Raw genomic sequence first — 12,514 nt, 5'->3', positions numbered from 1 at the left:
CTAGTGGTATGATGTCCCCACACTCCCCCCACATACACAAACGTGATGTGGGTTCAAAACCTTGCAAGTGCAATGTCCGGTGATATTTAGGTGTAAAAAACATGTTAAAAATGTTATTTAAAGTTTCAAAAAAAAAAAAAAATCCTTTTATTCTAATCCAACTTTTATGACTGTTTTAGGAATATTTTTTATAGTAAATCAATATATGCATGTTACTATATATATATGTATCTATCAAATGTGGATGGCTATTTCTTTTGGCTAGTGTGAGAGACATGTAAAACTATGCATTTGGCCAGATTAGTGCTTGAAAACTAGCTATCAGATAACACTGTTTCATAGCTTCATAGTTGTAAATTATGTCCACTGAGATGGAGGTTGGGAAACAAGGGAATCCAGAAACACAAAGCAGAAGCCAAAGTTGGAGCATGGAAGAATTATATGTGAGTGCAACCGACGGTGATAGCCGAAGAAGCAGTGGTGCAGAGAAAGAGAAAGAGGGCGATGCACTAAAATGGGCAGTGTTAGAGAAATTACCCACTTTTGATCGTTTACGAACAGCTTTCTGGGTGTCTTATGATATTGAAAACCAGCAAAGGCATGTGCATAAACAAGTTAATGTAAGAGATCTTGGTGCGAATGTTCAACGACAGATTATCGAGACAATGTTTAAGGTTGCTGAAGTGGATAATGGAAGGATGCTGAGGAAGATAAGAGAGAGATTTGACAGGTTAAAATATTCTTACTTGCTTTCATCTCAATTTTCAAGCACTCATCAAAATATGTTTTCCAAAAAGGATGCTAGTGATTTCTTAGTGCAACGAAAAAAAGGATACTAGCATGTTCATTCAATAATTTTTATATTTTTTATTTTAGGTGTTTTAGCAATGATAAGTGCTTCTAGGAGGTTCTTGAAAGTGTTTTGTTTCCTGGGAGTCCACTCTGAAAACATCTAACACCATAGATTTACGTGGCAAGCGAACTCCTCGAATACTTAACTTATACGAGGAAACTCAAAAAATATAAGTCTGCTCCTTTGACTTGCAAATTCCAATTAACTTTGCTCTTTTGACTAGCAGACTCCCTAGAAACGATAACATGTTGAAGAATATAATTCTAATCATGTTGAAGAAAGCTAACGTGTTTCAACAATTTCATAGTTACAAGAAGCTCATTTGAAGTCTCACTAATTACATATTTTGGGTTGCAGGATCGGTGTTACTCTTCCAACAGTCGAAGTTCGTTTCGAGAATTTAACAGTGAAAACTATATCTAACTGCTATGTTGGTAATAGAGCTATACCGACGCTAACAAACACAGCCCGCAACATTGCTGACAGGGCTTTGGGTTTTCTTGGTATTGGACTATCCAAGAGAAGAAAACTTGCAATTCTTAGTGATGTTTCTGGGATGATCAAGCCTTCAAGGTAACATTCTCTTTGTGTGAATGATGTAGATTTCCACCCCTATTGACATATTGATCAATAAAATACGGAGTAGTAATTAAATTAATTATGGAATATGCTAATAGAAAAACGATTTATGTCAAAATTCCAAATTGGTCATTATAACTAGAGTTCTAAATTCAAACTGAGCCACCAACATATATATCTAAAAGGTTGTAGTACATAAGGCGTAACAACATGACTTAGGAGTTACGACACTATAAGGAGCCCGAGTTTACGGACATCTCATATGAACCGGCTAGATGAAGAAAAACATGGCAGAAAAGGTTCAAAACAATGAAGGGAAAGGTCTTGATGGGCCAAGCTATCTAGCAAACATCCAAAATAGGAGTTTGGCCAACCCGTTAGACCCAAGTTCCTTAATTTTAAGACTACAGTTTCGTCACTCAAGATTTTCTGCAATTTCGTCAATCTTCAATCATTTTTTAGTCTAAAAAGTGTAAACCGTTGATAAGCCTAATTTACACGTCTATTTATGGTTTTTGTTTTAGTACTTGGCCCTTAATAGGTAATTCCCAAAATTTGGTAAACCTGTCAATGTTAGATCTTCCCGTAAAAGGGCACCGATATAACAATTTGATTATTCAGTTTTATATCAATCTTCATTTGAGAACTAATTTAGAAACCCGTAACATAAATAAATTAAATGAAAATTTAGGAATTATAAAACGACATTTTAAAATAAGATGTGACTGATATTACGTATAAATAAGCACTTTAACTAATAAATCAATGATATTGGAAATGAAAACAGATACTTATAATTCATAAATCTGCAATGACTTATTTTTTTTAATGAAAAGAGTCAATTAACTTTTTTAGATTTAAATTTGATTGAGAAATAAATACAAATAGGTGAAACAAGAGAATCGAGAAAAAAAATACTGGTTTCAAAGAATTGTGACATGTAACGTAATGAGTTACTTATTTCTCAGATATAGATTATATTGTAAAATGCAATGTTATTGTATGTAACATACTGAAGTTTCTACCAGTAATTGAGCATGAGTGATTGAAATCTGCTATTTACATTTATATACGTATACATGAAAATCTCAAAAATGAGGCACCATTTTGGGTCAACACAATACATAAATTGTTCATTTTTCTTCTTCTTATGCAGGATGACCCTTCTATTAGGCCCACCATCCTCCGGAAAGACAACACTATTGATGGCTTTGGCAGGACGGTTAGACCAAGGTTTAATGGTCAGATTACGCAATAGCCTCATATATTGTTCAAATCATCTGAAGATGCAATACATAAATTGGATCACATTATATTTGTCAATATAGGTCGAAGGAAAAGTCAGGTACAACGGGCTTACACTTGAAGAATTTGTTCCACAGAGGACATCTTCATACATCAGCCAAACTGATGTTCATGTAGGAGAAATGACAGTCAAAGAAACTCTTGATTTTTCAGCTAGGTGCCAGGGAGTTGGATCACGATATGGTACTCGATGATTTACACTTTGTTAGATCTCACAATTTAGACTAATTTTCACTCTGATTATGTTTGTTAACTCTAATGGGCCAAATGTATAAAATAAATAACAGCTACAATGGTCAATCGTCCAAAGTTTATTTTTATACATGATAAAGAAGTTTGCCTAGTTAAAAATATACTAGGCTTGAGGGAATTTGTATATGATGTTAAATGAGTTTTTTCTTAACCAATTGATATGAAAAACATATGCCTCTTTTATAGATATGTTACAAATAAGTACATGAGAAAACCAACCATCATAGCTACATTAATGTTATGATATATGATTAATATTCTAAACAAACAAAGCCTCCCCAATCCTTGTTAAAAGTTGAATTATTATTATAACATTTAATTTTGTAATCATATTTGACACATATATTGTTTATTATACATGGAAAGGTTTTTGAAAGTATAATGTATTACAGAATCGCTTGCTGAGGTTGATAGAAAAGAGAAAGAGGCTGGGATATTTCAAGAAGTAGATGTTGACCTCTTTATGAAGGTAGCAGGATTCATAATTATATGAGATAGGAATTTGTATGATTTCATTCCATTATATATATTGGTCATCATATATATTCCTTAATTCAGGCTACATCAATGGAAGGTGTTGAGAGCAATATAATTACTGACTACATTATCAAGGTAAGCTGGTGTTATTCACCTCTAAACAAAACTATTCAATGTTTTTTTCATTTTATCATATCATATCAAGATAGATTATGCATTTCATTAAATTTTGGTTATATCAACATAGATATTGGGACTTGAGATATGTCGGGATACTGTTGTTGGGAACCAGATGATAAGAGGAATATCTGGAGGACAAAAAAAGCGACTAACAACGGGTAAACAGTTATATCTCATGTTCAATTATGCGCGCCGAGATTACATGATAATAACAACAGTATGCTATTAAATCAAAATATGATAATAACAGAGTTGGATATGAAAGGTAACAATCATGGAACATGCAACTACACGTTAAATCTAGATATCACAATTTTGACCCATGTATGTGTGCACGGGTCAATTTGCACCTTCTTTATTATCTCACGCGGGTCAAAGTAAATATTATCTGCTAAAAGGGAAAGATATCAAATTTTAGACATTTTGAAAGCCATCCAAACTCTTTGTAATGCCAACAACCTCTTAATTCATTTAATTCAAATAATATTGTCACTTTGATGATAATATTCTATTTGTATGATATATAACAAGATATATAACAATCTAGAGTGAGAATGCAATATTTTTATTACTAGCTTCACAAGTTATATAACAAGAATCCAATCAACAGTCATTGAATACAAACAGGTGAGATGATGGTTGGATCAACAAGGGCACTATTTATGGATGAGATATCATCAGGCTTAGATACTTCAACAACATTTCAAATAGTCAAATGTCTGCAACAGATAGCACACTTGACAGAAACCACCATCTTCATGTCCCTCCTCCAGCCTTCTCCAGAGACCTTTAATCTGTTTGATGATATCATCCTTTTATCACAAGGCCAGATTGTATATCAAGGCCCAATAGAGCATATTGCTAACTTCTTTCAGAGTTTGGGATTCATATGTCCAGAGAGAAAAGGAATTGCTGATTTTTTACAAGAGGTAATTAATAAGGTCCCCATTAATTTCCTTATGTTTGATCCCAAAGTTGTAGATTATACATTTGAATTACCTTTAGAATTATAATCTTGAAAAAGCACGTTCAAGAGATTTTTTCAAGCAACACAAGTCAAAACATCATCTTACAACCAATGGTAGAGGGTATTTGGATGTGCATTTTAAAGTGATTATCAAATTGAAAGTCATATAATCAGTTGCTTAAAGCTCGGAACGGTGGCATGTTTTTATGTTTATTTCTCTAGTCGTTTTCCTACATCAAATCCTTTCTAATTATCCAAATTTGATTATTTTGACCTTGACGATTAATCTATCCGAGCACTCAAAATTGATTATTGTAACTTCAAATGGAATATAGTGCGTATAAGTTTAATCATAAAGGTATCTTAAAACTTCTGGTTCCTCTGCCAATTCTTAATTCAGTAATAACTAATTTTTGGTTCCTCCGCCAATTCCTAATTCAGTAATAACTAATATTTTAGTAGTTCCTTTCTTGGAATGGTAATATTTTAGTATTTAATTATATGAATTTGGATATATTTATGTTTCCTTACCAATTAAAACATGAACTATCCTATGGCGTTATAGCCTAGTAGCATCTTTGGGGTGAGATAAAGCTTTAGGGACTCGTTCGATTCCCACAAGAGATTTTTCCCAGATTTATTGGGTTTCCTCATTTATTGGTGTATAGTCATTATTGTCTAGTGGAGATGAATATGATCGGGTGGATCCACTCGTGGCGATGATAGGTCCGTCAGTGATCCAATGTTGTTGTTCAAAAAAAAAAAAAAAAATTAAAACATGAACTAATTACGTGTTTCTCGTTGTTCATCCTACATCCCACTTTTCCCTTCAAGTATTATTATGATTTGTTTATTAATCAATTGTTGTTTGGTTAATTATGAAAGTCATGTAACTAGGCAATTTCCCTTAAGTAATTTCTTTTTAGAACTTTAAATTTATCATTTAATTTTAGCTCAAATTTTTCCTAGCACATAAAATACAAAAACAATTAGAAGTAATATATCTTACAACAATATCATTGCACTTCTAATATAATAAATATCAAATAAAGTGTATCTAAAATGCAACGATCATTTATGAACTGGTTAAGGTCTGAAAATTCAAGTTTAGTTACATAGTCACTTGGAAACTCATATTTTTAAGTAACAAAGATTGAAAGTAGAAGTGAATATCCCACCTCAAGAGATATTGCATTGTTAAAGCTTAAACAAATTCAGTTGATAACAAAATTTGGATAAACTCCACCTTTTGGAATTAAGATATCAGTTTTGCAAAATCTGTGATTATTGTAATGGAGCACACTTTTAAAACTTTCTTTTTGCAAAATTTGTATTGCAACAGGTAATCTCTCAGAAGGACCAAGAACAATATTGGGCCGATAAAAGCAAGGCGTATACCTATGTTCCAGTCTCTCAATTTGCAGAGTATTTCAAGCAATATCATGTTGGCCAACAGCTACAGAATGAGCTTCTTGTGCCATACAAGCAAAGTGAGAGTCAAAAAGCAGCACTAGTCTTCAAAAAGTACACCATCCCTAAAAAGGAGCTTTTTAAGGCATGTTTTGATAAAGAATGGTTACTTATTAAAAAAAGTGCCGTAGTATATATTGCCAAGACTGTTCAAATCAGCTTTGTGGCAATTATTGGTGCAACAATGTTCTTGAGGACTAGAATGCATTCAAGAAATGAAGAAGATGGTGGTGTTTATGTTGGAGCCCTTTTGTTTGCACTCATTACCAATATGTTCAATGGGTTTGCGGAACTTCCAATGACCATTGAGAGGCTTCCTGTGCTATACAAACATAGAGAGCTCCTTTTTTATCCAACATGGGCATACACGGTTCCAACGATTCTGTTACGTGTCCCTATATCATTGGTAGAGTCCATTGCCTGGACAGTAATGACCTACTATGTCATCGGATTCGCCCCTGAATTCAGCAGGTACAGATACATAGTGTTACTGAGAGTATATTATTTCAGTAAGAACCTAATAAAATGGTTTAACCCATTATATTAATCAATGATATAGTTTGGGAAACTTTCAAGCTGTTTTGTTTTATACTACTGTTTTATTAGACCCCTTAACCACAACTGAAGCAATCATATTTTTTGGTTTGCTTGTCAGGTTCTTTAAGCACCTCGTGTTAACGTTTCTGATTCAGCAAATGGCATCAGGAATGTTTAGGCTAATTGCTGCAATTTCCAGAACAATGATCATGGCTAACACTGCTGGAACACTCATTCTTGTGTTATTTTTCCTTCTGGGTGGTATTGTCCTTCCTAAAGGTTAGTTCTATACACACAAAGTCTATCTTTAATTGTACGACCTCATTTATTGTTCTACGTACTTAACTGACTTGGATAAAAGCAATAGTGTTCAGAACCTGATGACCAACTACATATGTAACAGATCGAATTCCAAACTGGTGGCAGTGGGCCTATTGGTTTTCACCTTTAAGCTACGGTTTCAATGCTTTAACAACGAATGAACTGTTAGCTCCAAGGTGGATGAACAAACTGGTATGTTGTTTCTACATCTTGTTTATTCATTTATTAACAATAATACCAACAAAAATATTACTGGATTTCAGGGGTCTGACAACAATACCAGACTAGGTGTAGCGATTTTACAGAACTTTGGGGTGCCCCCTGAAAGAAACTGGTTTTGGATAGGGGCAACTGCTCTTCTTGGTTTAGCAGTCCTTTTCAATATTCTCTTCACTTTAGCTCTTGCATATTTAGATGGTAATTTCGGCACACATTTATTTTAGAAATGTACATGCAAAGAAATATGTTCACATTTATAGGTGTGAAAAAAAATCATAAGAAATATCAAGCTTAGGGGAGGGGGGTGGTCAGTAGTGATAAAATTAAAAAAGAATGTACAAACTAAAAAAAGTATCAGGAAATATACAGCTTATCTACACAATTTTTCACGCAAGAGAACATCGGCATAGAAATTGACAACCCTTGGCATGAAGAAATTAGCTGTAACAATTGATATATACATTGTTTGGTGTACACAAAGTCTACATTTTCTCCATCCTTCAAAGTACACACATTTTTTTCTTATAACTTTTATATATGTTTCAGACATATAAGTGTGTACATTTTTCATGCATTTTTAAGTGTTAACAACTTGATAATGATTTACATATTCTCTAATTCGTGAAGACATAAAGGCATATAATTTGCGTAGTACATGTGGCATTTGACATATTTTAGCGTTCTTTTTGACAAAAAATAGCTCCTGGAAAGCCACAAGCAACTATACATGAAGAAGCAGCCAATGATGATCATGTTTTTGTTGCAAAAAACTCAAGTAAGGGATATTCCATATGTAAAAAGACATTGTAGTTTGTTATGGATGTCCTTTCAATTAATTGGCTATATTTTTCTAGGGGAAATGGTGATCCAGAAGAGCCATAATATAAATGAAGAATCAAGTGTTGAGGCTGCTTCTCCCAAAAGAGGGATGATTCTTCCATTCACTCCACTCTCTATGTCATTTGACAACATAAACTACTATGTGGATATGCCCCTCGTAAGTGTGTTATATACATGTGGCCATCTAAATCATCATTGACGAACTAAGACCATTTGTTATAATAACCACTTATCAACAGAATGAAAGTATGAGATGATATTTTTGTGTTATCGATGAATCAACAGGTAATGAAAGAAGAAGGTAATACAAAAGATGACAAGCTACAGTTACTTACAGAGGTAAGTGGCGCATTTAGGCCAGGTGTCCTAACTGCATTGATGGGAATCAGCGGAGCCGGGAAAACAACTTTGATGGATGTCTTATCGGGAAGGAAGACAGGCGGCTACATAGAAGGCGATATCAGAATCTCAGGATTCCCAAAAGTTCAACAAACTTTCACTAGGATTTCTGGATACTGTGAACAAAACGATATCCACTCATCACAAGTGACTGTCTATGAATCTCTTGTGTTTTCAGCGTTCCTTCGACTCCCTAAAGATATCAATAGAGATGAAAAGATGGTAAGGAAAACAGGCAATATTTTTTCCTTTTGTTTATGGCACTACATTTCTTCTTCTAATATGGAATATAAAATGGAATGGTGGACTTTGAAATTCTAAAATTTTGTTTCTTTTTTATATTTTTCTTGATCAGCTTTTTGTGGAGGAGGTGATGGAGCTGGTTGAACTAAAGAATCTGAAGGACATGATTGTAGGGATTCCAGGTGTTAGTGGTTTGTCAACTCAACAGAGAAAGAGATTGACGATTGCAGTAGAGCTCGTTGCTAATCCTTCAATAATATTCATGGATGAACCAACAACTGGACTTGATGCAAGAGCAGCAGCAATTGTTATGAGAGCAGTGAGAAACACAGTGGACACAGGGAGAACCGTTGTTTGCACCATCCATCAACCTGGAGTTGATATTTTTGAAGCCTTTGATGAGGTATTTGTATTTCATAAAAGATACATAAACTCTTTTGTGATGGCACTTATATGTTGTATTATGCACCAGCTACTGCTAATGAAAACAGGAGGACAAGTAATTTACGCCGGGCCATTGGGCCTAAAGTCAGCGGAACTTGTTGAGTATCTTGAGGTACTTGAGTCATGATTAAATGTTTTTTACTGATCAGTAATTACATGTGACCATCTTGACCCATTAACTTAAGAAAGTCCTCTAAAGTATCACTATATAACATATAAACCCTCTTAATATTAGTATATAGAGATTTGGATTCATATTATAATAATATTACAATCTAGGGAATTCCTGGGGTCCCAAAAATCGTAGACCAGCAAAATCCCGCAACATGGATGCTTGAAGTCACCTCAGTTGCAGCAGAAAAGAGGCTTGGGATCGATTTCGCACAGCAATATAAGTCGTCAAGCCTGTATGAGTAAGTAATATGACTGTAACTTGTTTTATGTTTTATACTTATATATTCCCAACTAACACACAAGTCTCCTCAAGTAGAAGAAATAATGCTCTTGTCAAAGAATTAAGCATACCTCCTTCAGGAGCAAAACAACTTTTTTTCTCAACTCAATATTCCCAGTCCATGTGGGGCCAATTCAAGTCTTGTATGCAAAAACAACGGCATAGTTATTGGAGAGCACCTGAATATAATCTTGTTAGATTCGGCTTCACTCTTGCCACTGCACTCTTGATTGGAACAATTTTCTGGAAAGTTGGTACTAAAAGGTTTGTCTCCCGTAATTCTCGAACTCATCTACCTACCATTGGGTTGTGTTTTATCTTAAAGGGGTCCAATCAAAACACATTAGCTAAAAAGAGGATCAAAAGTCAGAACTATTTTTAATGCATACAACCTCATTCGTATTGTCATATTCAGTAATTTAATTACATGCTTTTGTAATTAAAACTAACATGCTAGCTAGCTATATACAAATAGTTTAAAGAACGGACAAAAACTATTTGTGGGTCAACCCAACCAGGCTAGGCCGGGTTGTTTTAAGCGGTACAAGTGGCGAGCTTCACCCCACAATCTTTTTATGTGTCCATAAGTGACCCAAAAGCTAGCGGACTCATACTTGGACCGCTTGGACAAAGGAAAACAGGGTAAAAAGGGTCCAAGTTAAAAATTGCATAACTTAGGCTACGTGTAGAGCTACGGGGCCATAAGTAATGGATAGAAAGGGTCTTACCGCCTGTATATTCTAGACCAGAGGATCCTCAATCACTTTAACAAAAAAAAGTGTCAACATGTGAATAATGTTAGTTTCCATTTCAGGGAAAACAACACCGACTTGACAATGATTTTTGGGGGTTTGTATTGCGCTGTATTGTTTGCTGGAGTCAACAATGGAAACACAGTAGTTCCAATAGTAGCCTTTGAACGAACTGTATTTTATCGTGAGAGAGCTGCAGGGATGTACTCAACCTTACCATATGCCATGGCACAGGTTACAAAATCATTTTTCAACTATCTGATTACTTCAAATTACATTTAGTTTATATCATCAAAGAGACGATATAATTTCTAGCTAAAGATCAAAGTAGCTATATCATGTTTACATAATAGATATGACTAAAATTTCAAAGTTAAAAGAAGTTGTTATGAGAACATTTTGTTTGTTTGGGTTACAGGTAATTGTGGAAATACCTTACGTGTTTTTTCAAACTACATACTACACTCTTATCGTATACACCATGGTGAGCTTCGAATGGACAGCAGCTAAATACTTCTGGTTTTTCTTTATACACTTCTTAACCTTCCTCTACTTCACATACAATGGGTTGATGGCTGTTTCACTTACATCTAACGACCAACTTGCATCTATCATCACATCTGCTTTCTATACCATATATAATCTCTTCTCCGGCTTCTTCATCCCCAGACCGGTAATTTCCCCTTTAATTTTGTTTTTAGTTCTCAAATGGTAACTTCATATATTAAACATTTAACCTTTCTATATCATCTCAGAAAATTCCAAGGTGGTGGGTATGGTGTTATTGGATAAACCCACTAGCATGGACCTTTCAAGGATTGATTGCTTCACAATATGGTGATGTAAAGGAGACCACTAAAGTCTTTGGAATGTCATATGACCCAACAATCAAATGGTACGTCGAAACCCATTTTGGATATGAAGACGGATATTTGGGACTAGTGACTGCAGTTTTAGTTAGTTTCACAGTATTCTTTGCAGTTATGTATGCATATTGCTTGAACAAATTGAACTTCCAGACAAGATAGAACAAAATTATGTAGCATAATAATTTGATTGCTTATAGTTGTGGATGATTTGTACCATGGTTGCAAAAGTCGCTAGGCGCTCCCTAGTCGGTCGACCGGGGAGTTGAGAGTACTCGGCTAGGCGGAGAGTACACGGGGAGTACTCGGACATGTTAAATTATAAAGAAATTAGTTTTTGGAAATTAAATATATGTCTAATAACATAAATTTACTAATATTTATAACAAAATACGTGAAAATGATATTCGTTATTTAATATGATAGTCATATAAATTATGTTTTATTATTTTTTTAGTCAAACTCGACCGAAATTGACCTACTAGATCCGATTTTGGCCGAGTTTGACCGCGTTTGATCGATTCCTAGTAATTAGGCGGAGTTAGAGAAAGTCGCCTCGGCAGCCTACCTTGTAGCGACTACTCGGGGAGTACTCGGCCTTGGAAACCTTGTTTTACAACCATGATTTGTACACATATGCTATTTGTAACTACCATTTAATACAAAACTTCTTATGTTAGCAAGTTAGCAACCAAAACTTTCACACTAATGTTCACATATATCACATGTTGTGAAGCACTTCTTTCATGTTTTCCATTATAGCTACAAGAATTGGCTAGGCATACCATGAAATATTTATATTTTAACTGCATGAAAATCTTAGGACTTAATTATTGCGAGAACCAAAAGAACAAACCTAAACGTTTTATTAAGAAAATATGAGGTCAGAAATAGCATATAGCCTAAAATTGACATCATGACAGGCTTTTGTTAGATCTTAGGAAATAAAAAGAGAGAGTTCATCATGGGGTTGATATAAAAGAAAAACAATGGTGATTCTTCAATGGTCAAGATGATGATACATCCAAGGGTGGAAAACAACCTATTTGGAGACCACTTTTTAAGCTAAAAATTGCGAATGGATTGACCATCAAGCCTCACCTTTTGGGATTTCAGAGGAAAATTTAAATTCAAATTGAGATGAAAAGATTGAGTTACCAAAATTATACACTTCAAGCACTTGTAACCTTATAGTGAAGCACCTGGATGCACATAACCTATGTGAAGGAATCAAATACCAAAATTCTTGAAACCCCATGTTCTAAATATTAAATAGAGTCTTGAAAACAATCTTGGTCCAAGTGTAAAATACTCAAAAAGCCATTCAACCGACAATCTGGGCTCAACTTAAAAACA

General features: G+C 34.4%; 1 protein-coding gene across 1 annotated transcript; it reads left to right on the top strand.

The window, feature by feature from the left end:
* Positions 1-333: 333 nt before the first annotated feature.
* Positions 334-11,368, top strand: LOC110921436 (ABC transporter G family member 29). Its single transcript, XM_035986489.1, has 22 exons — positions 334-730; positions 1,211-1,426; positions 2,589-2,673; positions 2,761-2,920; positions 3,382-3,458; positions 3,548-3,601; positions 3,714-3,804; positions 4,274-4,575; positions 5,956-6,554; positions 6,739-6,899; positions 7,024-7,133; positions 7,205-7,358; positions 7,861-7,935; positions 8,015-8,157; positions 8,286-8,621; positions 8,755-9,045; positions 9,115-9,198; positions 9,366-9,499; positions 9,577-9,804; positions 10,355-10,526; positions 10,711-10,965; positions 11,048-11,368. Exons 1-22 carry the CDS (start codon positions 360-362, stop codon positions 11,318-11,320), a joined length of 4,371 nt encoding a protein of 1,456 aa, XP_035842382.1. The 5' UTR covers positions 334-359; the 3' UTR covers positions 11,321-11,368.
* The last annotated feature ends 1,146 nt before the right edge of the window (positions 11,369-12,514 follow it).

The sequence above is a fragment of the Helianthus annuus genome, chromosome 17 (assembly GCF_002127325.2).
Source record: "Helianthus annuus cultivar XRQ/B chromosome 17, HanXRQr2.0-SUNRISE, whole genome shotgun sequence".
NCBI classification, from domain to species: domain Eukaryota; kingdom Viridiplantae; phylum Streptophyta; class Magnoliopsida; order Asterales; family Asteraceae; genus Helianthus; species Helianthus annuus.
The sequence above is the reverse complement of the archived record's forward strand: the minus strand, read 5'-3'. Positions and strand labels throughout refer to the sequence as shown.

Bases quoted from the DNA above. Each gene is read 5' to 3' on its own strand.
- LOC110921436 (XM_035986489.1), top strand. From the start codon at position 360: ATGTCCACTGAGATGGAGGTTGGGAAACAAGGGAATCCAGAAACACAA. The intron at 2,921-3,381 runs GTACTCGATGAT...AATGTATTACAG, and splicing joins GGGAGTTGGATCACGATATG to AATCGCTTGCTGAGGTTGAT. The intron at 7,134-7,204 runs GTATGTTGTTTC...ACTGGATTTCAG, and splicing joins CAAGGTGGATGAACAAACTG to GGGTCTGACAACAATACCAG.